The 26,214-nt window shown below is 45.3% G+C and overlaps 3 protein-coding genes across 13 annotated transcripts in view; 2 read left to right on the top strand and 1 right to left on the bottom strand.

Moving 5' to 3' along the window:
* The first annotated feature begins 1,124 nt into the window (after positions 1 to 1,124).
* Positions 1,125 to 6,917, top strand: LOC118512335 (ornithine aminotransferase, mitochondrial). Of its 3 annotated transcripts, XM_036056620.1 has the most exons (4): positions 4,575 to 4,984; positions 5,075 to 5,154; positions 5,222 to 5,510; positions 5,594 to 6,917. In XM_036056620.1, the coding sequence occupies exons 3-4, from the start codon at positions 5,236 to 5,238 to the stop codon at positions 6,576 to 6,578; spliced, it is 1,260 nt and encodes a 419-aa protein (XP_035912513.1). In that variant the 5' UTR covers positions 4,575 to 4,984; positions 5,075 to 5,154; positions 5,222 to 5,235; the 3' UTR covers positions 6,579 to 6,917. The 3 variants fall into 3 exon arrangements, with proteins under 3 accessions (XP_035912510.1, XP_035912512.1, XP_035912513.1); XM_036056617.1 differs by lacking the exons at positions 4,575 to 4,984; positions 5,075 to 5,154 and adding an exon at positions 1,125 to 1,784; XM_036056619.1 differs by having other exon boundaries at positions 4,480 to 5,154.
* A 2,903-nt stretch (positions 6,918 to 9,820) lies between these two features.
* On the top strand, positions 9,821 to 11,780 carry LOC118512337 (phospholipase A1-like). Its single transcript, XM_036056624.1, has 2 exons — positions 9,821 to 10,213; positions 10,288 to 11,780. Exons 1-2 carry the CDS (start codon positions 10,156 to 10,158, stop codon positions 11,430 to 11,432), a joined length of 1,203 nt encoding a protein of 400 aa, XP_035912517.1. The 5' UTR covers positions 9,821 to 10,155; the 3' UTR covers positions 11,433 to 11,780.
* A 4,632-nt stretch (positions 11,781 to 16,412) lies between these two features.
* LOC118512331 (RNA polymerase II elongation factor Ell) overlaps positions 16,413 to 26,214 on the bottom strand; it is a 31,241-nt gene continuing 21,439 nt past the window's right edge. For 8 of the 9 annotated variants that reach the window (XM_036056606.1, XM_036056609.1, XM_036056610.1 and 5 more), the window contains one exon: positions 16,413 to 26,206. In XM_036056606.1, coding sequence (XP_035912499.1) covers positions 26,104 to 26,206 — 103 coding nt within the window. In that variant the 3' untranslated portion in view covers positions 16,413 to 26,103. The remainder of the gene's footprint in view (positions 26,207 to 26,214) is intronic. The other variant, XM_036056612.1, reaches the window with a different exon arrangement.

Genomic DNA, 26,214 nt, shown 5'->3' with positions numbered 1-26,214 from the left:
AGCCACCTGTCTCGAACATATACTCGTTTATCTATATAACTTGGATCGTGGTATATACCCGTTTATGGTTTCAATCTATCAAATGAAACATGTGCATCATTCAGGGCGAATGTCGGAAATAATAGTAGAATATTGCGCAGGCGTTGGGGAACTTTTTCAGTCATACGGTGGAGTATTACAATCAGTTAGGACCAATTTTTACTAAGATGCAATTAGTGACTACAATAGCAATCAAGACGGATACACGGTAAGACTTAAGCGCGCTAAACCCAGCATGAGTATTCCCGTCTGTTATTTCCACCATATCAGCTAGGATATCCGTTCAGCGATGAGAGAGAGATACCTTTTAAATCCGAGGGATTACGCAGCTGCAGCGATTTGACTCGTGAAGCTGGTCTCCATTTGCATGATCGCCTCTAATTTGCTGTTGTAGGTGATGAAAGTCCGCCGGCGTTCAAAGATGATCTACGAAACGGTTTTCGCAGTTCATTTAGGATCACGCGCTTAGGTTCGTTATCCTTCGTTGTTAGAAGCGAGCAAGGATGAATCGTCACTTCACAGTCCTAACTATGTCCCTGAGATTCGTTCTTCTGCGTGACTCAACTTAATCGGCCGACCTTAAATCGGTCTTCAGTGAACAGACGCATTTATGTTTCACAAAGGCAATGCACGATCGTGTATCTATGTAGTTTTAAAAACATATTTGTTGTAATACCAGGCCAACCATTGTGCAATCTGCTATTCCAAACATATTTGAAAATATGTGAAAACAGATTTGTTACGCCATTTAGTAGAAATTAGCTATAGAAGCTGGACACGGTGTAGAACACAGGATGCGTCTTATGTTTGCGTACGAGTGTGAAGAAACTTCCAGTATCATAATCCTGCCTGGGGAATAGAATGTTTGTGAAGAACAAACGTGTTTACCGCGACGATTACCTACCGCCAGGCCGGGGTGCGAACAGATAATCTATGCGTCATCTACGACAAACAGTGGCCCGTTATCAGACAACTGACTGTCGCTAAGCAACAACACAGCAACCGATTTCGGCTGCCTAAATCGTCATACCCCCGGGGATCGTTGTCATGGTGCGTGTGAACAGGTGACAAATAGCATGGAAGCAATGAGTGAGTGAGTGGCAGCAACGGCTTAGTGACGAAGGCAGCGTCGTGATGGAGACTGGCAAAAGGTACATCCTATGCCACCGTCTGGACAGACGGTGCAGTCTTAAACCGATTCCTTCAAAACCAGGTAATCAGTCATCTGGGCGCGATAAGTTTGGCTACATTTGGCCTTTCTGTTTTCTATACCCCCTTTTTTGCGACGCCCGATCATCGCCCTATTGCCGGGAACTGATAGCGAGCTGTAAATTCGGAGGCCCGCCCTGGGTACATATGCTAGACGCCGCATCTGCGTACAGCGATCAGTACGATTCGAGAAGTGAAACCGTGCGAGTGCTTTGATCGTAGACTGCTGCCTGCTGTTGCTCTTGTGCTTCCTTAGTGTGCGTAACCAAGCTACGTCCAAGACCGGTCCAAGTGTGCGCTCTGGTAAAAGGTGTATTAGACAGTTCGTCCGTCGGTGTTGTGACGCGTTAGAATAATGCTACGCCAAGTGAGCAAATCGGATCTGCTGGCCAAGCAGTTTGACAAACTGCTACTGGTTCCGCTTTTCTCAACGCAAGCCCCAACCGTAGCGCAGCAGGGCTTTCCAGGACTGCGTCATAGTTCATCTTCTGCGCGGTCAGCTTCATTGCTCGCTGGCAGCAAAAAGCATGGATTTGGTAAGTCTTGATGCGTTCGGGAATAGTGATATGTGTATGAATCTAAACCGGTTTTGCGCTCGTTCATTGTCCAATCTCTTTCATCGCTTTTGAGAAGCTAAACTTGTACTTCGATGTGATCACAACATACGCTTGTTGTTAATCGTACTACAAAGACAACGAGGAACAAAACAAAGTGATAGAGCATTCAGCTATGTGCAATACACTTGTGTGCAGATCAATCTACTGACAAGCATCATCCTTCACCCGTTGCCGAAGGCGGTAGTCGCAATCTGGAATCGGCGAATCGGGGCACCACTTTTTTGTTAAAGCGCTTCCATGCATCAATATCAGCACAGTTGCCCCTTTCGTAAACATCCTTCACTAATCTGGCAAGGCTGGGACCCATTATCGGCGCTCGTATTTATAGCGAAGAAGGACCCCCGCGAATTGATTTTTGCAAACAGTGCTTATCAACAGTTTTGCAGTGCTCTGCGCTGCTGTTGTTTTATTGTTGATAAAAAAAACCGGACCGCGAACTTACACCCCCAATCGTTCACCCCGGTGACACGTCCCTGGAGGTCTGCAGTCTGACCGGCGATTGTCTACCCTTTTGGCACACCGACCAACAACATACTGTGCTGCATGTTGAATTGATTTCGGAACAAACCATATCAACCACAGCACCATCCACGTGCCCGCTCGCTTATGGCACGTCGTAACAGTTGGGCCGGAAATAGCAGCTCTTTTGATACCTTTGCGATAACGTCATTAAATTGGAAGGAATGTTTTTATATAAAGGCAAAAACGCTGCCTTGCTGACCAGCGGGTACGGGAGACCTTTCCGGAGTTCATCTCACAACGTGCTGACGTACTGCCGGAATCAGTGCTGTGCCGTGCTGACGTCTGTAACGCAAAAGTTCGCTCGCACTTGGGAGGCAAATTTAATGGCGAGACTCGCACAAGGGAGTGACCCCTATTTCAGATTTGATAGTGTAGTACTAGCTACGGGGACGGCGAGCCACTTTTTATCACTGGTTTCTTATCACCTTTGATGTGTCTATACAACTAGTTGGTTGCATTTTTTTTACTTATTGAACTGATAGTTACAGTCTGAAGTAGGTTGAACGGTGATTGTTTTACACTGTACAATGGGACTAACTGCTGCATACTGCTGCTCTTAAAGATTTGCAATTTTATTATTTAAAAAAAATCAAGTTTGGCTTTAATTTTGTTGCTCAGAAAGAACGGCCTGTCCGCATTTCTGCTTACGTTTGCTTATTGTGCAGCAAATTAATACTACATGCCTTTGCGAGGGAAGGTTATGTGTATGAGGACATTTGTGGCTCTTTTTCCCAACAGAACAGAATACCAAACTTCAGCAATCTAATCCGAAAACCACCCGTCGGCCAATCGAATATCCTCGCCTTTCCGGTGGACGCATCAACTCTAGCACTCCTTCGCAATTTAGCCTACCACGTTCCTCTCGTCCATCTGGACAGCGTAAAAGACCTTAAGGAATGGGTTAGCATCAGCACACCGCCAGGCTTGTCAAGTCTATTTTCTGCGCAGTGATGAATTTGTTGCAAACAGCTCATATGTTTGCCAAATCCTTCTGAGTATGAAAAAATTTTGTAAACTGTGAAAAATCAAACTCAGCTAGCATACGTTATCAGTAATGTTACTCTGCAATTAGCTTATTTACCTTCCCACAAACCAATATTTTTTTAGTAGCTCATGTGGGTGAACATGGAAGTCGGATGATTAGCAATTTTCATAATAGAAAGTAAAATATACTTTCCTGACTTTTATTCGTTCTTTGAACGATTCGATATCGAAGAGTGTTTTTTTTTTATTAGAAAAAGGGCTATCCTCATCAGTCGTTATTGAAATGGTAATAATACATTAGTTTCAATATTTTTAAAAATATCAAAATGTTGGCTATTGGTAATATCGGCTATTTGCACTAAGTCTCGTGCAGATTGTCCCCCTGTAGGGGCCGGGCGTTACCAGTTAGGAAAAAATTAAATACAATAAATATCGAAGCTACAGATAACGCACCGTGTGCTGGAGGTTTAATGCAAGGAATGGTATCAACGCCGAGAGGTCTTTCCCAGCCATAACCGACTACAGCAAATCCCCGTAGTACGCTAATGTTTGGGACCGAGCTCTCGCGCGTATCTCGAATTTTCGCGTATATCGAATTTCCTTTGACATTTTGTTCATACATCAAATTAAGGAGTTGAAAAATAATTATAAATAAAGAATTAAAATTAAAACCTGTTAAAAAATAATCCCATAAGACGTTCATTTCAGTTTACTTAAGAATTATATTAAAACTTATATAAAATGAGTAAACTAATAACTCTAAACAAATCTAGTTCATAATTTTATTTCAAGTATGTTCAATGAGCATATCTCGTACTCATCGTCCACCGGTTTAACGTTGTGAATTGAAAACTCTTTTGAGGAAAATTGTCCAACTAGAATTCAAACAGCTACGGTAAACGCAAAGAAATGTCATTTTCTCAAAAAGCGCGTAATGCGAAATCGCGTATATCGAGTATGGCGTACTGCGGGGATTTGCTGTATTTAGTTTCCCCCCTGTGAAAGGCTTGCCGACCCCTGAAAGCAACAGATAGCCGCTGGCGTTCCTGTGCAATAACAAAATGTTCAACGCGACAAGCCAACATGAACGAATGAAACATACCGATCGACTATTGTCGCTGATCAATATCCATATAACAAATATTTTAATCACTCTACTGCTCTACCATTTCGGCAATTGTTTCAAAAAAGGGATGAGATTGTACAGCACTTGGGCAACAAAGTTTTAGTACCTTCCATCCTGACGCGTTATTGAATTGGCACCACATATATTTACGCCGTTTTGTTGTGTTTATCTATTTTTTTTGCGGACATTTCGTCCGCTGCTATACCTTGGCTTTCCTGTTCCCAGTCTATTTATAGGAAGGTTTCCTTTCTTTTTAAATCCGAGCATTGCGCGAGACGCTTCATATCGGAGAACGCATGTGCAAAAAGGTGCTTAGTTCCCTTGCTCTGCGTGTGTTATCGATGCTCATACGAGATCAGCTCACCCAGCGGCAATGATAGTCTTATCAACTTTGCGCGCACTAATTGATTCGCCCTTGGTTTCGATAGTGCATAACTAAAGTCTCGTGTTGCTGTCGCGTTTACTCCAGCCGCAAACCGAATAGTCGGTAGGAGCCCTCTCATCTACTAGCTTCTGTCCGCTCCCGTGTTGGGCTGGATTGCAGTTGCAGTAATCGATTGTGCCTTCCACTTTCCAGACACACTTGTTGTTTAAGGAGCAACAGTCAGCTACAGAATATCGGCTAAGCTACAGGATTAGCTCAGCAAGTCTTTTACTGTCGGTGGTGCACTTTAACGTTTCGTGTGGAGTTTAATGTGTTTTTTTTTTGTTGCGGGCATTGCAGCAAAAATCAACGAAATGGCACAGAACGGATTCGGCCACGCAGCCACACAGCTCAAGGTGCAGCCCAAATCGCAGGCGGTGTTCGATCGTGAGGACAAGTTTGGAGCGCACAACTACCATCCGCTGCCGGTAGCGTTGGCCCGCGGCGAAGGAGTGTACGTGTGGGACGTGGAAGGCAAGCGGTACTACGACTTCCTGAGCGCATATTCCGCCGTTAACCAGGGTCACTGTCATCCGAAGATCGTGAAGGCACTGACGGAACAGGCCCAAGTGCTGACCCTCACGTCCAGGTAAGGGGCTCGTCTGCGGTGCGCCAGCCCATTGCGACACTCAATGTTAACACTGCCTGTTTTGCCCCCCCCCCCATTTCCAGAGCTTTCTACTCGAATGTGCTCGGCGAGTACGAGGAGTTCGTGACGAACCTGTTCGGGTACGACAAAGTGCTGCCGATGAATACGGGCGTCGAGGGCGGTGAAACGGCCTGCAAGCTGGCACGCAAGTGGGGCTACAAGGTGAAGCAGATTCCCGAGAACAAGGCCAAAATCGTATTCGCCGAGGGAAACTTCTGGGGCCGTACGTTGGCCGCCGTATCCTCGTCGAACGATCCGAGCAGCTACGCCGGATTCGGACCGTTCATGCCGGGCTTTGAGCTGGTGCCGTACAACGACACCGTCGCGCTAGAGAAAGCCCTCCAGGATCCGAACGTGTGTGCATTTATGGTGGAACCGATACAGGGTGAGGCCGGTGTGGTCGTGCCGGACGAAGGGTACCTGCGTAAGGTGCGCGAACTGTGCACCAAATACAACGTGCTGTTTATCGCGGACGAAGTGCAAACGGGTTTGGCGCGCACCGGCCGCATGCTGGCGGTCGATCACGAAGACGTAAAGCCGGACCTGCTCATACTCGGCAAGGCTCTCTCGGGCGGCGTGTACCCTGTGTCGGCCGTGCTGGCAAACAATTCGGTGATGCTCTGCATACAACCCGGCGAGCACGGTTCCACGTACGGTGGCAATCCGCTCGGTTGCAAGGTCGCCATCGCAGCGCTGCAGGTGCTGGTGGAGGAAAAACTGTCCGAAAATGCCGAGCGGATGGGGCAGCTGTTGCGCAGCTCGTTGCGCGAACTGCCCACCGACGTTGTGTCGATCGTGCGCGGAAAAGGGTTGCTGAATGCGATCGTCATCAATCCGAACTTTGACGCGTGGGAAGTGTGTTTGCGATTGAAGGAGAATGGGCTCATCGCGAAGCCGACGCACGGCGACATTATACGCTTCGCGCCGCCCCTCACCATCAACGAGCAGCAGCTGGAGGAATGTTTGCACATCATCAAATCGACCGTCATGTCGTTCGTGAGCAAGTAGGCAGCAGCGCCATTGTGCGGCAGGCAAGTGGGGCCGTGCCAAATTGATAACGTATGATATTGTATAGTTCGTAAGTCCCTATCATAATGCAGCTATAAGTGTAATAAAGTTTGAGCAAAGTTGGAACACCACACCGGATGCGCTTTAAAGGTATGCCAGTGCTCGAACTCACGGGGGCTACTTGAAATTAGTTACCGGGCCTCTTGGTATCCAACGAGCGAACTAGGCTTTTGTAACGCACACGGCGCTGTCTTTGCAGTGTGTGTAGAAACTAGGGAATAATAAATAATATTTATGCTTCCGGCCGATAAGAACCGGCTTCTGGCAGCCCATCGTCAATACCAATCATTTCACAATACCAGGAATGCTATGTTGTATAAAACCGCTCCTGCTACCAACCTACCCGACCCGCGCATGGTGATGGTGCCGACAGAGACTCTAATTGCTAGTCTCCGAGAAATTGCAGCGAGATGCAGCAGCGTTCTAATTCCATTTTCCTTTCCTTTCGTTTGGGATGCTCGCAGGGACGTTTGTGATCGCACATTGGGTTTGTCTCTAGAAGTACGCTTCAGCGAAAATTGCTCGCCCTTTTGGACTTTATTCTTCTCACCTAAAAACTCTCAATAATACTCTCTATCCAACGTACAATACAGTGTTCTCGTGGTTACTTGACTCACTCACACATTTTTGACTTTTTCCCGAGGTTTTTAATGGTTTCCCAGATATTTTAATTTTTCCCCCGCTGATTTTTTTTACAGTTTAAGACTTCTTTTTAAAATGCAAAATAAATTTTGTTCAGGTGTTTTGAGAAATATTAAGCAGTATTAAAGGAAAAGGATGGCCTCTGTTCGTTGCGTTTGTATTGGAGGTGGCTTGCAAGGCCTCTCCCCCAACCCCTCCTTGCCGCTTCGGAGGAGGACCTGCGCTGGTTTGCTGTTTAAAGGACCCGTAGGAAGCCGAAACAGAAAGGACTGCCACCCGCCCCTAACATGGTGAGCAGACGCTAGTTATCGCCCTCCACTCAGCCTAACCATATTACCCATCTTCCCAAGGGGTAATCCAGCTTGCAGAACCTGTAAGCCATAGTAGGGGAACAGTGCCGACTACGCGTTCCACAAGACTCCTGAGATTCAAACGGCTCCTACCACGTACGAAATGCGCTATATATTGCGCACTGATACGGCCGGTAGTCCCCTGTACGGGTACGAGTCCTGGACTATGGCTGGCGGTGAACACCAATGCAATCGCCATCTTCGTTGCTGAGCTGTTTGGCGATGCTCCTGACGGTTGCCAAAGCCGGAAGTGTTAGTTCGATAACGAACCGTTGTTGGACCGACCACGCGAAGGAGTGATCGATTCGGAGATCTCCGCGCAGATTCCTGGCCTTGTCAGAGTTGCTTGAATCAGGCGGCTAACCTTTTTTCCTGGAAAACCAGGAGAAGTTTTTAGCGGCGGACTCGCACTTCACTAACTCAGCGTGGACAACGGGAATGCCGGAGCTCGATCAGACGATTAACCTTTTTTCCTGGATAACCAGGAGAAGTATCTAACCGTGGTTCTTGCTTGGCTTGATTTCACCTAATTCTTCCGACGGAGTGGGGAGACACCAAAGTGCGTAACCAATTTCCGGAGGGAAGGCAAAGATGAAATTTTCCCGCTTCTGTAAGGAGACCCAAACAATGAAACACAAGTTTCTTCGTTGAGGTCTGGATTACAAGTCGATTTTATTCTTAAAAAATCCTGTCTTATATACTAAAATTCTGTGGGAAAAAGAACATGAAATAGCATTACATCGATCTCCTTTATCCTAACTCGGTATGCCGATGCGTTTGATCCCTGCCTGACGTCGGCTAGTGTAGGAGGTCTGTAACGTTACAATGTCTGGCGATTGTTACCCTATCGTTTTATGACCATGGGTAATGCATCGCGCATCTGTGGTTCAAGTGCGTATGTTTATTTTCCTATTGCCTTTTGCCTGCGCGTCGTTTACTCTATTCGTCAAGTTGGTCTTTCCTTCACTGCCCTACGACCGTGCCTTGATCTTCGCGCAGGTCCTTTTTTCGTGAAACTAATCGCGCAACGATAACGTATGCGTTGGGTTCTAGCGTTAACCCTTTTCGGCCTGTGTTCTTCACTTTCGTATTTTATTACATGGCCTGAGTTTACGATTACCATATGTCGAGATTTGTCCCTTTTTCGAGATATTTCCGATAACGCATCATAATCTTGTCGCTCTGTTAGTTTAGGGTTTTTTCCTAAAATAATATTTGCCGGTGATAATTTATCCTAAACAAAGATATTTAGTTATTTAAAGTTTTTCATCTAACTCTTGCATGCCTGTCAGTTTAGCTCAATTTTATTTTGTCGCGTTCGCAACAGGAAGGATATGCCGGTTAGGGCACGTGATAAGGATGCCGGACTCGTGACCTACCAGGAAGGTGCTCGGCATCTGTTCGGCACGAAGCGTAGAGGAGCCGAACACATCGTGCTCGTTGGCTGCTGGATCAAGGGAGATCTGAGAGGCACTAGCGCATTTGAATTACAATCCAGATTTGTAAGGTAAATTACATCCCGCAAAACAACATCTTGCGTCGGTGATCTGATAAAACCGGTGGATCTTCAAAAAAAAAAAATGTCAAAAAAACCGGTTCAATGGGAAAGGTGCCAATTAGGGGTAGGACAACGATCCGTTTCGCCAGTGAAAGCTGTCGATCGGAGCTGTTGGCCTAAAATTTTATTTATTGCAAATGTCGTTCATCTAAAGCTCGCGAAGTCACCACCCTAAGACGGCAAGTAAGCCAATTCGAAAGCGAGGATAACCGATCTGTTAGCCCTGTAGCACGAAAAGGGGTTCTAAAGCGAGCACCTTATTATACCAGCTTCAAGCCTTCAACTTTTCGTACATGGTTTATGGCACAATCAAGAAACGCTGTAGTTGCGCTCGTGGATGCAGAACATGAACTTTCACATCTCAACAAACAAGATCTCCAAGAAGCACCGGAAAATTCCATTAACGGTTGGTTGGAATTTCCGATCAAATAAAATCGATCCGAAGATCATGTCAGGAAAGGCCCAAACGTACAGGCGAGCACACTGCGAAGCACTGGTACTGGACGTACAAACACACTCTCACACGCGTGCCAAGAATTACACCACACGAATGTAACAATCTATCAAAGAACATAAACACGTCGAAAGGATGATAACAGTACAACAATCGCGTCAACGAGCGTCGGAGCCTGGGAGCGAATGCGTGAAAGAAGATCTTGTAAGATCGGCGCCGAACAAGACAAGACAAGACAAGACGAGGAAAATCCGACATTCTCTGGCTTGATAAGTTGCTTGAGCAGATGAGCAGCAATAGCAGAGAGAGAGAGAGAGAGTGTTAGCAAAGTGACCACCGAGGCCACAGCGCAACCAGAGAACAGCTCGACCAGACCTCCGAGCTTCGAGTCACGTTGAATCTGATCGGTCACGTTAGTTGTCGCGCGGAGAGTGATGCGTACAGGTGTGCATCTTCGGGCTCATCATCTTAAATAGCTGCTCTCACTTACAATTAAAAACGATCTCGCGTGCAATGGAGCTCGGCCCGGTGTTGCTGCTGTTGGCCACCGCCTGTACGGGGCTGCTGAGCGGTGGGTAACCGGTCTTTGTGACTCAGGCGTCAGCCGGCACACACTCAACTAAACGATTCAATTCCACCCGGCAGGGTCCACCGTCCAGGGTGAGCGTGACGGTGCGGAAGCAAATGATCTCGATCTGGATGACATGGAATACGATCGCGACAACGGAGGTGATTCGCTGATTCCCGAGCCGATGGTGGTGCGGTCGTCGCTCGGTGAGCCCCTGCCCACGGTACAGATACCGAACAAGGAGGGCGAGTTCGTGACGATGACTCGCATGGACGTGGCGGAGTGCAAGAGCAATGCGACCTATTACGAGGCCACCAAGTACGTGCAGTGCTATCTGTACCGGGCGAACGCGTCCGAGGATCGCTACGAGTTCCACTTCAACGGGCTAAGCTCGATCGTGCAGGCTGGCTTTAGGCGCGATCTGCCCACCGCCATCCTGGTGCACGGTTGGCTCGGCAGCTCCGAGTCGGTGGTGATCGATCCGCTCGCCAAGGCACTGCTCGCCCAGGAAGACAAGAACGTTATCGCGGTCGATTGGGAGCAGGGTGCGAGCACTTTGCTCTATCCGGTCGCCCGCTACCGTGTGCCGAAGGTTGCCGCACTGGTAGCGGCGCTGATAGACAATCTGGTGACCGGGCTCGGTCAGGACATCAATCAGGTGGGCATTATCGGGCACAGTCTCGGCGCACACATTGCCGGCATCGCCGGCAAGAAGGTTCGGGCGGGCAGGATCGGATACATCGTGGGGCTCGATCCGGCTTCGCCCCTGTTTCGCCTGAAAAAGCCGAACGATCGGCTCACGGCGGACGACGCCCAGTACGTCGAGATCATTCACACCAACGGAAAGGCGCTCGGCTTTTTCAGCAACATTGGCCAGGCGGACTACTACCCGAACGGGGGCGTACGGCAGCCGGGCTGCGGGCTCAGCCTGACCTGCAGCCATCAGCGAGCGGTGGACTTTTTCAAGGAATCGCTCAACATACGCAACTATTACGCGCAACGATGCGACGGGCTGACGAACCTGGGCCCATCCTGCTCCACCGACCGAACGGTGCTGGGCGGATTGGTCTGGCGGAAGTCGAAACCGGCCGGCGTGTACTACATCGCAACCGCCTCCAACGAACCATTCCTTCGTAGCAGTGGTTCGTCAGCCCAGCTGAGATCGATATCCTGGATCATCGCGGTGGCGTCGGTGCTGTCGGCAGCAGTACGGTGGGCCTGAACAAGCTCAACCACGCGCCCGTTTCATGACGGCAACAAGCACGCCAACACGCGTGCAATCGGTTGGTAGATTGTATACATGCCCTCTGCATGGTAAGCTGATTAACGCAGGCAGTGTTACGCTGCTCGAACGCATTCGTAGGATCGCACGTAGAGCAGCAAGGCGTGACTAGCGATCGTCCAAGTTTAGCTAATTACCAATCACTTAATCGACACAGCGGACAACAAGTACTTCGCTGCGTGGCTGCGCGTAGATGATGATCTCTGGATGTGATTGTGCCGAAACGTAGGGAAGGGTTATTCGACGCACAAAGACAACATTACAACAGCACGTCCAATCAAACCATAAGCCGAATTTGAGTCCGAGTTCATGCGTCTGGGAATACAATTTTTGAGAAAACACACACAAACAATTTGTCACGTAATCGTGTCACACCCACCAATGCTCCACACAGCGGGAAATTGTTATTTTTAGGACACCACCAACGCCACTTGGTCTCCCCTTCGTGGTCCTTCACCGTCCGGTTTTTGCATCCGTCCGGGACATCCGTCTTAACCTGTGATCGCAGCGTCGTCGTGAAATGAACCGCTTTGCACCTTTTGTTTGCAAGTGTTGGAAGGAGTTATTAGAGACTGTCCATTTTAAAATAGTACACGAAATATAGCAATACGTGTGTATCTACCTGGCACCAGTGTATGTCCATATCGGTGGACACAACACTTTTAATACCTTACTTACTTACTTACTTATCAGGCGCTACAACCGCTTTGCGGTCTTGGCCTGCACCACGCCTCCTCTGTCCTTGTGGACGGCCTAAAAGGACTTTACGGGCTGGGTCGTCCGGTGTCATTCTCATGACGTGACCAGCCCACCGGAGCCTGGCGAGTCTAATTCGCTACACGATGGTGAGATCATCGTACAGCTCGTAGAGCTCGTCATTGTAGCGGCCCCTCCATTGTCCTTCCACACATACGGGGCCAAAAATCCTTCTGAGCATCTTCCTCTCGAACGCGGCTAAGAGGGCTTCGTCAGTTTTGGACAGCGTCCGTGTCTCAGAGGCGTATGTGAGTACTGGGACTATAAAAGTTCTGTACAGTCCCAGCTTCGTCCGTCGCGACAGGTATTAAGAGTGGAGAAGTTTCCTCAGGCTGTAGTATGACCGGTGGGCAGCTCGGTGCTGACTTTTAACCCCAAAATGAAGTTTCCACCATCATTTTGGTTTTCACCTCGTTGTTAATCTCCAACCCGAGGTTCTGTGCCGCACGCTCGATCCTTTCATAAGCTTCTGCTACATAGGAGAGCCTCAAACCAATGATGTCTATGTCATCAGCGTATGCCAGGATCTGGATAGACTTATAGAAGATGGTCCCCGAAGTTTCCACCTCCGAGTCGCGGATGGCTTTCTCTAGCGCCAGGTTGAAAAGGAGACAGGCAAGCCCATCTCCCTGGCGCAGGTGCCCTTGGTGGTAGCAAAGGGCCCTGAGAGTTTTCCATCCATCTTCACCTGGCATGTGATGTTGGCCATTGTCATTCGTACAAGCCTGGTAAGCTTGGTCGGGATTCCAAAAGAGCTAATTGCGTCGTACAGTTTTACCCTGGCTATGCTGTCATAGGCGGCTTTAAAATCAATGAAGAGATGGTAGTGGAGTGGAGCTGCTGCTCCGCCATCTTCCCCAAGATTTGCCGCATCGTGAAGATCTGGTCAGTGGTTGATTTTCCGTTTCGGAATCCTCTCTGATAGTTCCCGACTATCTCTTCGACGAATGGGACAAGTCTATCTTGTAAGATTAGGGAGAAAATCTTGTGGGCGGTATTCAACACCGTAATACCGCTGTAATTGCTGCACTCTAGCCTATCTCCCTTCTTGTATATGGGATAGATGATGCCAAGATTCCAATCACAAGGCGTCCATTCGCTATCCCGTACCTCAGTAGTAATTTGATGAATTTTCTGTTCCAGTGCTGCACCACCGTTTTTGATCAGTTCGGCTACTATTCCGTCGGTGCCTGGTGCCTTGTTGTTCTTGAGCCGACGGATGGCCTAGGTGGCAGTAGCATGATATCATCTACTAGTGGAGCCTCTTGCTGTTCGTTGAACTGATCATTTAGCAATTCATCAAAGTACTGAGCCCATCGCGAGAGGACCTCTGGCTGGTAACTGACCAGATCCCCATCCTTATTCCGACAGCAGGTCACCTTTGGTCTAAAGTTATTTCGACGACCTGCTATCTCCTGGTAAAACTTTCTTCCTGGTCCATAACGCACTCGGATTTCTTGAAGTTCCCGCACCCGCTACTCTTCCCAAAGTGGGTTTTTGGTGCGTTGAACTCGTTTCTCTTCTCTCCTGAGCCGTGAGTATTCCTCTGCGCATGCCCGCGTTCTATGCCGCTGCTGCATTACTCATTATGCGCAGTTATTACGTTCGGTCACTTGTCTCCGTTCTTCGTAGAACCAGCCAGATCTGGTGTTGCCCCGACGTGGTGGGCGTGTGGAATTGGCACAGCTTATTATTTTTGTTTTTAGAGCGTTCCACCGTTCGCTCGTAGTTTCATATTCGTTTTCTGGTAGTAGAACCTCTCCTAAAGCGGATTTGAATGCCTGTTGGACGTGACTGTCCTTTAGGGAGTCCGTGTTGAGCCGAGCCTGCGTGTTAGCTTCGCCCCCATTGACGCGGGGACGGGCGATTCTGCAACGAATCACTAAGCCAACCAAATAGTGATCGGAATCGATGTTGGCCCCTCGATACGTTCTGACGTTCAACAAGCTCGACTGTCTTCGACGGCTAATCAACACGTGGTCTATCTGATTGACAGTGGCTCCATCCGGAGACACCCACGTAGCTTTGTGAATGTCTTGGTACTTGGTACTTCCCACAACCAGATTGTTTGCAGCTGCAAACTGGACCAATCTACTACCATTGTCGTTACTGTGCTCATGTAGACTGTGACTTCCAATGTATTGGCGGTACATTGGCTCCCTACCGACTTTTGCATTGAAGTCCCCCCGGATGATTTTAACATCGTGCCTGGGACACTGGTCAATGTTTTTTGTGAGGCGGCCATAGAACAGGTCCTTCTCCTCTTCATCCTTGTCTTCGGTAGGGGCGTGAACGTTGATGAGGCTGATGTTGAAGAATCTGCCTCGCATGCGCAGGGTGCATAGCCTATCATTGATAGCCTTGAACCCGATGATTTCGGATTTCAGCCGCGGACCGACGGCGAAACCCGTTCCGAGCATATGGTGGCGGTCGTGGCAGCTGAAGTATATATCGTAGCGGCTACTGCCACGCCTGTTATGCACACCATTCCCTAACCAACGGATCTCTTGTAGGGCTACGAGGTCCATGTTCAGTATGGCTAGAGCGTCATCAAGTTGCTTCAAGGCTCCGGCTCTGTAGAGAGTGCGTACGTTCCATCAGCCCATAAGAATATTATTTTTTGGACGGTGCGGGGGTCTGTTATCGTGGAATCCGGGTATCGCATAATTATTTAAGCTTTCCGTAGTCGCAATGTTACTTGAGGCAGGGTGACTGGCCCTGCGCTCAAAAAAAAAAAAAAAACCTTAAAAAGCCTAATTAAAGATTAAATGGCCCTTGCTGGCTTTTTTTTTATATTGGAACTTACCAGGGCACGACGAGGTCGCTTCACCAACGTATCCATAATAATGAAATCGATCTTGATTCGTCCTCGGAAACTTTGTGGCTTGCTAGTTATGCCTAACAAGGCGATCTAATGCTAAGCGGCAAAAAATCGATCGATGAAATTCTGGTAAGATGCCTCAGGTAAGAGACCAATATATTGCGCAAAAAGTAACACATTCGATTACGATTACGATGATCTTTGTTAAGCCAATTCCTATTCCGACACCTCGCAAACCATTCATCAGGAGATTAGATCCTGGTTAGTTGGTTGTAGTGATGTGCAACTAACCAAGTCAGATGATTGAATGAGTTTCAACTAATTCGTGAATTAAACTCTCCATGCCGACCACTAACCACTCACAAACTGCCGTTTCATTCACTTCATGAGTTAAATAGCTCCTTGGTAATTTAACTCTCTTTAACCTAGTTAAATCGCCAATGAATTATCTTACTGATGCGTAAGTTAAAACGCAGTGAGTGAGTGGTTAGTCAGTGCGCAGAGTTAAACCATTCCTCGAGATTTAACTCTTAAAGGGTGAGTATAACATTTAACTCACTATTCTAACTCATTCACTCTGATTTAATTCACGTTGCTGAGTGGTTGTCCACCAGCACTAGTTGGTTAGTCCGTTTTTTACACTTTGTGTCACTAGTTGCCTAGTAGATTGCCGGTTCTGTATCGCTCCGGGCCATGGTAGCGCTATAGAGGTCCTTTCTCAGTCTGTTTTCTCATAGGAGCTATCAAAGCCACAGAAAACAATCAATTAACTTCAATAATAGCTTCAATAATCATTTAACTTTCTGTCGAGTGAAATTATCTCCTTCGAACGAGTAAAGACAGTCTGCGTCAAACGGTCCCTCCTTTCTTTAAAGTGTCCGTTGGATCGGTCTTGTATAAGTCCTCTGGTAACTTTCCCATAACCTCACCGGTGTGTTCTTTCTAGCATAAGAGTTCTTTATATTTAGATTTAGATTTAAACTGCCGGGTGTAAGAATATCGCCGAGCCCATCACTATACAGCGATTATTCAGTTCTTTTCGATCGATCGATCACGCTAGATAGGAACTAGATACAAATCTAGCCAAGGAACTGTGTATGTGATGTCATCATGTTCCACATCACGGACGAACTTTGAAGGAGGAACCTCGCCGATTAAGTTTGCTTCAATCATCTTTTTTTTATGTATTTTTTGAATGCTGCTTGATATATAACAATTTTTTTCACATATTTTCAATTTTTACATAATATATGCATGTATATGTATATATATATAATAATATTCATATAATATCAATTACACCAAAAATATGCACAATTCTGTTGTTGTTTTTTGTTTTTTTTTGTGTGTGTCTGTGTGTTTTTGCTTCAGTTTTGCTGGTTTGCTGCATCTTACCACTAAAAACTAGAGTAGTTGTTGAAGTAATAGTAATAATAGTAGTAGTTGTAGTTGCTGTTTTGCTGTTTTTTGCTGCTGTAGTGTAGTAGTAATAGGTAGTAGCATTATTAGGAGTAGTAGTTGTAGTAGTAGTAGTAATAATAGCATCAATCGTTCGATCATCGTTTCCAGACTTGTTTTTTAACGCTTAGCGTTGCTGTATTCGTGCCACTAATCCGTGTTTTCCTTCTTATCGTCATTTCACCAAGGCTTGGCACCCACCGCCCAAACGAGTATTGCCAAGATGCCAATTTGTGTTTTCGTCTTATGATGCGTTGTTTCTAAGCGATCCATCCATTTACACAACTGCATTGTGTCGTTCGCAGTTGTCTTTTTTTTTTTCTTTTGTTGACCTTTTACTTGCCACTTTATACAGCTTTGTGTTTGCATCTTACTTTGTAATTGTTCACTTTCCTTCTCTTTATTTACTTGTTGCTTGTTTTTCATAAACTTTTTGCAACTTTATGTGCATCTGTATATGTATGTATGTGGTTGTTTTTGTTTTCTTTCATTGGTGGAGGACGTATGGTCATTTTCTACTTCCCACTATGCTCATCTTTCTTTGTCTTTTGTTTTCCTCTATCGTGACTCATATATTTTGATTGTTTTCTACGTACTCCTCATTGAAATGCATGTATTGTTCGCGTGTTCATTAGCACTGTGGGTTGACTTGTTCCCTGTTCGATCAGTGTTCCTAACCTGCTGCTGCATCACTCGCACCCAAACATTAAGTGTGTCTGTGTGTGTGTGTGTGTGTGCGTGTCCTTTCTGTCTTTGGCTGAGGGCAAGGAGGTCACACTATTGAGCCATCCTTTTGGAAGTCATCGGTACGGTGACGGTGGCGCAGCGAAAGATACTGCACCGATTTTATTAAAACAGGCAATCGATCTCATTGCACACGGAATGCAGATTATTGAAACACGGGCCATAAAAGCGTACACGACAGGAGGCATCGCACTTACCTAAGGACACTACCATCACCCCACCCCCCAACAACGATCGTATTTTGGTCCATCGAAACGATCGAACACACGAGACCTTTGGCATTCTTATGCCTTGCATCCGTAGCAGAAAAAGTGTCATTATGTACATGTCTGACTGTGTGTTACACACCGTCAGGCACATTTCGCCAACGATGTTCCAAATCTTCCTCTTCCGGTCCGTCGCGTTCACAATCGCATAACATCACATCCGCTACTTTCTGCTTCCTATTTCCTAGAGCTCAGTCGTAAGGGTATCCTCCCGCGAAAAGGCCTGCTGTTTTTGCTGTACGTTTGCTATTTTAAGTGGTGCATTTATATCATACGTGTTTCACTCATGTTCTGTTAACTTTGCTCCGGTTTCTGATTTTACTGCCGGCCATTATCTATGTTGATGGTGCTCTATCGCTCGGTCTCTCTCTCTCTCTCTCGCCCTCTCGCTGGTTTGCATTTTTTGTTCATCATTGCGTTGGAATCGTTCGGCATAAATGGAGGCTGATCAAACGAACGATTCAGCAACGTACAAAATGCTAAAACTTTAAAAATCGCACACACACACTCCAACCCTTTAGAAATTGTCCAAATGGTATGGGAGTTCAAGTGAGAGTAGCGTTGAGTATATTAAAGTTCAAAACTCGATGATAGCAAGGAAACACAACCATACATTCCGATTGTTTAAAATCGTATCTGTCGTAATCGTATCGTACAGGTGCCCTTAACGCATTGAGGCAACTCTGCTGTCGCCGCCAGTGGCTTGGCGTGGCATGGCGTGGCGTGGCGTGGACAGCACAGAACAGAACAGAACCTAGCTGAATGATACGAAAATCAGAGCGATGTTAGAAATAAGTCAGTCTTTCAATTGTTTGTTTCCTTCTCACGTGCTCTCCCGTCAACGTTGTCGTTGAAATCAAGTGAGATTTTGCATGCATCACACTGATACACCGCAGTACATGTTGCTAGTGGTGGTGCTACTAACAAATAAACCCTAGGTCCAGGTGCACCAGCCAGGAGAGCGCCGATAAAATGATTAATGCTTTGGAAAACTAAAAACCATCTTACATAAAGATAGACAGATAGGAAAAGTGCGCCCCTGCTGTGATAATGCCTCGATCGAAAGCGGCGCCACATGTTTGTGTATTGTTTCTGTCTTTGCTATATAGCATTGCTTTGTTCAATAAGTACACTTTTTGTCACAAGTATAAGGGAGAGCATTTTTACATCGTGGTCGTGGTCGTCGTCGTCGTCGTCGTCGTCGTGAAACACTAAACGGTCTTAATGGGATAAAACTAAACGTTAAACGTTTTTCGCTTCGCTGAGCCACACACACACACATTCGACGGAAGATAAATATCTAATAGACGTAAAGAACTTATGCACAATGAATGGGCTTGATGATTTCTTCCGTCGCCACCGTTGTGCCCGAGAGCAATATCCTTGCACGCCTCCCTCCTTCAACTTACTTCGGATGCGCATTGGAGTTTCGCGTGGAACTGGCGTGGAAATGCACCACACCGCACGTGACATGGCTTTGGGGCTCGAGATGTGTGTGTTTTTGCCGGGAGGGAGTGAGTTTTGCTGCGTTGTTCCAACTCTGACCACACTGTGATTTCGAGATGTGTATGAGATGATGTGTGTATTATTGGTTGCTTTAAAACTTTCGTATCTGGTTCATTTTTGTGCCGGGTGTGTGTATGCCATTTGTTTTGAGGACTCTTGTGATTTTTGCAGACTCGATATAGTACAATGTTGCGTGTTGAAAATCGATATACTGCATGCTACTGTTTCATTCATTGTATGCTAAAAATAATGATTTCTGGTTTGATTTTGGTTCCTAACGTGTCCGTACTACTCACATATGTGTAATTCAGTTTTTGCGTAAATACTGCCTCCTCCTCGTTATTATTTTCTTACTTAAGTTCAGCCAGTTATTCGCCACTCGCATGTTGGTTTTGATATTTTTTGCGTAACTTTGCTCCTGCTTTGCTTTTCTGTTTTCGAATAGCAATGCACTAACACACTTTCACACTTGTGTTTTACTCAGTTTTAATCTCCTCTTTTTCAAAATATATTTTGTGCTGAACAAACGGAATCATCCCGCCCCGAAGGTCAATCAATCTAGGTCGCTCTACTGCTAAACTAATTTCAGTTACAATAGAGAAACAATGCTACAGAGACGACGAGCGGGCTGTTGTGTTGAACCGGCACACAATTCTTTCCTCTCTGGCAGTTAAGAGGAAAGGACGTTTAATTGCTTTTCGAATCTTTAACGTATCGCACTTTATCAATGTGCTTTCAATTTATGTGTGTGTGTGTGTGTGTTTTTTTTTTACTTTAGCTTTGAGTAAAACACGTGCGTATGGTAATTTGATTTTCGTTTACTGTTTCATTCGGTTTTGTTTAAATATTTTCAATAAAAGATTGCTCTAGTCAATTGCTCCCTTCTTAGCTCTCTCGTGACCCCTATGTGTACTTCATGTTGAGCTGATGCAATGCAGTACACGCACTACAAGTTCTCCACTTCCGATTTTGTAGAGTAAAAGATAGAACGCAGAAGAGAGCAGAAAAAAAATACACGCTAACAACAAACAAACCACATCTACATTAAACACTGACCCCTTTGATCCAGCAGCAAGGAGCGAAAATCATCATTAGAGAACCAGCTCAAATGAAATCTCAAACCACGCGTGCCCGGCTCCTTAATGCCTTCTCCTTAATTCGTTCATCTTAATTTGGTAACTGTAGCCAATTTTTGGTCCCCGTACTAGCAGCAGCAGCAGCAGCAGCAAATCAATATTGCAGCGTGTATCGTTGATGCAATTGCTGTGTTGAAGCAATAGAAATTGGATGTGGCACCAGAAACGCACGGCGCAATTTAAGGATGACTTGGTATATATATATTACGCAAATATTTACAAAGACTTGGCAAAACGAGTCCACACAACGCTTCGGTCCAAATGTGGCCGCGTTCAGGGCTCCGACATATTGCTCCGGTGGATGTACAGTGGAGGTGTGTGGATGAAGACTCAATGTTTTTCTTGTTTTTTGTTTTGTTTTGTTTGAAGGCATGCAAGTACACACATCAAGAAGCAGTTGCGTTTAAATATAATCCATCTTGCTGCTGTCTCTTGCAGTGTTTCACTAGTGGTCATAGCTAAGAGTTGTCTAATGAACTACGATTGCTTTCTATTGCTCATGCTTCGTATTGTTGTTACCAGAATGGCGTGTACCAGGTAATATGGTCTGCAACAGTCAGAAGCTATGTAATACGCACTTATTGAAATATACAAGCTACTTGTTTCGGTACGTACTTAAGGGTAGCACTGGGAGGGTTGGAGCGTGTTGTTCGCAAGATGTGGCCAACTTGTTAGGTAAGGGAATGATGGGGAAGCACTAGAGTCGTACATTAGAAGACAATTCGACAGGATCAGATCAGGTTTGTAGCAATATTTGTGCCATTAGTAATTTTTATCTTATTGTCCTACAACTTAAAAACGGGCGCAAATGATCTCAGAAACGTTAAAAGTGAATTATGCCCAAAGGTTGCATCACAAAACAAAAGAGTCGCTCGTTGACTGTTGCTTTTGATTAATCTGCGCACATTAAACAGTAACAGTTTTGAAATATTTGTAGCTGTTTAAACTGTTTGCCGGCCTATTCTCAAATTATGTACGCTCAAATGGTTTGCTTTTGCTTTTGCTCCTGTGTGCTCTCTACTTTGTACAACAGATGACCAAATTTGCGTTGCATACAGCAAAACAGGTGGGCTTTCATAACTTGTTTCACCTTGTTTCACTTGTAAAATGTATATATTTACACAGCTGATTGGAAATTTGATTTTGGAAAGGAAGTGATTGGTAATTTCATTTCAGGCGTTGTACAGGGTTTCGCATTGATCTCAACAACACCGCAACCCAATCGCACCACCACCAAAAGAGGGGAGAAGATTAGATACATTTGTTTAAAAAGTTCTTCCCTACCCGGCATTCGGCACAATCTGGACCAATCCGTTTGCTTCGTCAGTCTGGTGGCGCTACATGATTCGTGGTAAGTTGTCGTACATGCGATCATGCTGTGGACGAGCGCTACATTGCCTATTTGCTTCATTGTCTTTTACGGTATAAAATTTGTGATTCGGGCGGATAACTAGGAAGGACTAAATGCGTTTGAAAAAATATTATTCGGTGTCAGAGCGTGAGGAAAAAAACATAAAATCCCTTTTTGTAACAACCATTGTTACCACTGTTAGGTTCCCTTGGTCGGTGCTCTGACGACGGGAGAGAATTATTAAAACCCTTTGATGTTTTCCCCTTGTGTAAATCGTATCACTTGCCGTATGCAAGTCACTTGTCAGACGGAGGAAGTTTTTAATTGTGATTGTAGCTAAAAAATACTGTCATCCTTACAGTAAACACACACTCTTACAGCCACGGACGATGATAGGAAGGATGCGACGAACACTGCAGTAGTGGACGCTCAGCGTGATGTGGCTTCTAGCTCTTATTGCGTGTGCTGCTTATCTTTCACAGTGCGCGCCTAGTGTCGTTCTCAGGATTCGTATATCGTTGCAAAGTATGTTCTACCGCGACAATTTTGTTTCCCCTACTTTACGGCCTTTACAGCTGACGGAGCGAATAGAAAGGAGGGAATGTCTTGCTACAAGAATCAAGCATTCTTGGCACTTTGTGTCTTGTAATGTAATGCTTTTCTGTTCCTCTTGCACGTGTACGCTGACCACGTTCTTCCATTTTGCTCTTCCCAAACCAAAAAAAACCGCATAAATAAATAAAACAGTGCATTATATCACGCTATTTGTTTAAGATTACCTTCGGTCAACACAACGCTGCCAACAATGCAACAGTAAAATTTGAAATTGCCGATTTCCGTAATTGCAAGATACGCCTCTCAACGCTACAATATGTGTGTGTGTACATGCCAGCACGGCTGACTACATTTGATTGAAATGGTTGCATTGTTTGATTGCACTTTTCGTACCTTTCGCCTTCACTTATGAGCTAGTCATTGTTTACGTCTTTCAGTCGTTGCTGGCGCTTCGCTGCGTTACTATAAAAATGTGTAGTGATGTGTAGTTTCTTGTTCCATTCCTTTTTTTTGTAGAGGACAACGTCTAGCTTCTAGTCTAAAATTCGCTGACCGAACGTGGCACGCAAACATGGTGGTGTACACCCACCGATTGGATGGATCAAAAATGCATTCCGAAATCAAAACCAAACTTTCAACAATCATTTTTTTTGTGCAGGATATCAATGGCAGAAAGAATCAGGAGCCCGAAACAAAACGCCCCATAACAACATTCAATCTCTTGCCTGCCTGTTGCCTTTCGCTAGCTTCAAACAATAAATTATTAAACAATTAGCTAGCTTCAATAACTTTGCCATCAAAAGAAAACCCTACAGAACAGAACATACCAAACCAAGCAGGAGAAGGGAGAAGCAAAGGTGAGATTACCAAAACAGGTTTGCAAACTAAACGGCAGGGAGGATAAATAAAATCATACCACCGATGACATACGCTTTTTACGATTACTTTAACATTGCACAATTGAGTCATTAGGCAAGTGGCCAGCTAGACGGAAATACACTCTGTTTTTGTTTTTAAAAAAATATTTCAACTGTCTACTCCCCTAACAAGACACGCTTCTTCTGCGTCGTCTTGAGCGCGATTTAAATGGTTGAATTCGCCACACATTTTGTTCTTTCATAGTACGCAGCCATTTTCCCGATGTCGATCATGTCCATCTTGGTGTAAAACCGAAAGCTTTTTTTCAAAACTGTATCGGATTTTCAACCGAACCGAAGGGGACTTGCAATTTTTGTAAACGAACAGACATATTCTACTGTTGGCCATGCATCAAGAGTTACATTGCAGCACTATATGTTAACACCATAAAATGCTAATACGACATCGATATATGCAATTTAACCTCCTTTCACGGCCTAACGACCTCTTCTTAAGTCATGCCAGTCCTCACTATGAGGAGGCCGCTCCGGATGAGATTTGAACCCCGGTCTATATAAGTTGCGATTTTACGGAGCTGAGAAAGTTTGTGTTTCCTTGTTGAGAAGGGTCAACGATGCCGAATTAGCGTGTTAGCGCTGTTGACATGTAGTGTTACAATGTTGAACTGGCCAGAAAAACCGTTTCTTTAAAAAAAATCCCAAAATTATCTCACGTTACTGAAACCAGAGTGTACTACCCCCGGTTAAGCTTACTTACTTGGGCCAACCAACCAACTAACTGGACGTAGGCCATCAAGCATCATAATCGAGAAACAAAAAACAACAAACGAATTTTAAACGGAAAATCAATATCAAATATAATTAAATTCAAAGTGTGGTAACAAAGTGTTGACAGATAATCTCATTATCTGCACGTGTATTGGTCGGAGTGTTAGTTGGAGGTGTTTTTTATATATTGGGTGACTTTGAGTGAAATTTTTGGATGTAGTGCTTTCTTCCCTCGTTTGAATTACGCGATCATTTTACGTCTATGTGTGTGTGTGTGTGTGTGTTCTCTTCATAATCATGGCACATTTTGCCAATCTGGAATTTTGCATCACACACCGAGGCTTGCTGTACGCAACTACACGCAGTGTTCTAGTCTAGTCCAGAAGATGTAAATAATGTTATTCCTGGAGCAATTGCAAAACCCGCGCTACTAAATCGAAATGCCACACGCTCCCACTGCTCCGTGTGCGTGTATGTATGTGTGTGTGTGTGTGTGTGTGTGTGTGTTTTGTATCAAACGATCTGTTGCGTCAATTTAATTAGAACGTAATGCGTATTATTTTTTCCTCATTTACAGAGTGTGGCACTAATATCTCTTTTGCTTTCAGTTTTGGAAATTCCACCGCACTGCTGCTCGTTACCAATCTCTAGGCAGATTTATTTACAACAAGATAAACAAAAAAAAAAAACAAAACTACAATTAAATTGAACGAATGGCGTGCGCACTTGGGGCTTTTTTCGCAGACAACTCAGTAACTTCCGGTTGCTGACACACCATTGCTAATGTGAGGTGTGTTGCACCTCGTACTACTTATTGTTATCACCACTACAAGCATTACACTGATGCACACAACATATGTCGCCACTCGCATCGTTTCTCGATTGCATCTTTGCACCGAACGAAACACACCTCCGCTCTCTGCTCTCGGCACTGCTAAATTAATATTTGCTAGCTTTAACTGTGCTTGTGCATATCGGAGAGGGCGCGCTGACGAGAGGGTCGCTTTATCTGACTATTTGTCATAACACGTCCACACTACCATTCTGCTATCCCCTACACGGTAAACAATCAATAACCAATTATCTAACGGAACAAACACAAAAGGAACACTAGTTAACTAAATAACCTTTTTCGTTTTAAATTCCCAAGCCATTGAAGAGCAGATGTAAGATATTTTGCTACTTGTGTTTGTCTCTGTGAGCTCTTTTTAGAGCGTACGTGAGCTTGCTTAACTGTAAATTACGTTACTTTTAACATTTGCTGCAGTACGACCGACCGCGGCGTATAACTGCACCAGGATCAACCTCAATCGAGCATAATAACTGCTATAGCTTCATACGTCTTTCTGCTGCATCAATCCCAATTTGGATGTATGGAGTAGGAGTTGTTGTTGGGGTTCCCCGCGTAACAGCCTCCTCGAATTGCCGTACTACACGAGCTGGACGATTCGCGTACTGCAGGTCTGGGGCTTCTGAGCATCCAACTCCGCTCGAGTTTCTTACGAACAACTGTTTGTGTTTTTTTTCGTTTCGTTTGTTTTTGCAAAGCGAATCATGGAACCTGCTACACACACACACACAGGCAGCTGTGTGTTCTACGCAAATATGCATCAATTTCATGACATGGATGTTTCCGAGATTTGGCAAAGGTTTTACGTGGTTTATATATGCGTGGTGATTTTTTTCTTTAAATTCAGTTCAAGTGTCCAGTATCGATCGTCCAATCACCGCAGCATCCATGCAAAACTGGCAAGGACTGACTACCGAGAATGGCAATTAAGGATCTAGACAATCATTACGCCAACCGAAAAACGACAACAACCCAGTAAGTAACAAAGAAAAACAAAACATAACTATGAAGATAATAAAATGAGAATTTGGGCAACCATCAATCCTGAGCCAGTGAGAACAGTGAGTGGAAATAAAAACAACCTTACAAATTGCAATTGTCTAGCGATTCGAAGCACTGTGGGTATCAGTCAACAAATCGACCAATTATAAACCAAGGAGTAAAGTATTACTACGGTAAGCATGTAATTGATTGACCAATGCTAACACACACTCAATTACCTTGTTTTGCAGACCGGTCCATTCCTTGCCATGCAAACTTCCTACTATCCGGGCATTTTGTTTATCGTCGTGCTGCTTGAGTTGAAATTCGAAATTTTGAAACAAATCTGATCGCTTGTTTCGTTGCCAATGCGAACAAACAAGATGTGGGTGATTGGGGTTCCCTTCCGGAAGATTCACGAATTGGCGTGGTTGGGAGCGTACAGGGTGAAGAAGATTGACTAATTTATCCCATCCCGTCGAAATAAATATTGTCTTTTTCAACATATAAAATACGAACGCTTCATGTGTTTCAACAATCGTCAGTAATTCTCCTGTGGCCTGCACGAGCCGTTGGTTATCGACGTGTCGTAATCACGAACAAGGAGCTTGATGTGAGACAGCTTCTTGTGAAGATAGTTAAACCTGCAATG

The sequence above is a fragment of the Anopheles stephensi genome, chromosome 3 (genome assembly GCF_013141755.1).
Source record: "Anopheles stephensi strain Indian chromosome 3, UCI_ANSTEP_V1.0, whole genome shotgun sequence".
In the NCBI taxonomy this organism is placed as follows: domain Eukaryota; kingdom Metazoa; phylum Arthropoda; class Insecta; order Diptera; family Culicidae; genus Anopheles; species Anopheles stephensi.
This window is presented reverse-complemented; position numbering and strand designations above follow the sequence as displayed.

Bases quoted from the DNA above. Each gene is read 5' to 3' on its own strand.
- LOC118512335 (XM_036056617.1), top strand. From the start codon at position 1,604: ATGCTACGCCAAGTGAGCAAATCGGATCTGCTGGCCAAGCAGTTTGAC. The intron at 1,785-5,221 runs GTAAGTCTTGAT...CGGGCATTGCAG, and splicing joins CAGCAAAAAGCATGGATTTG to CAAAAATCAACGAAATGGCA. The intron at 5,511-5,593 runs GTAAGGGGCTCG...CCCCATTTCCAG, and splicing joins GTGCTGACCCTCACGTCCAG to AGCTTTCTACTCGAATGTGC.
- LOC118512337 (XM_036056624.1), top strand. From the start codon at position 10,156: ATGGAGCTCGGCCCGGTGTTGCTGCTGTTGGCCACCGCCTGTACGGGG. The intron at 10,214-10,287 runs GTGGGTAACCGG...TCCACCCGGCAG, and splicing joins CTGTACGGGGCTGCTGAGCG to GGTCCACCGTCCAGGGTGAG.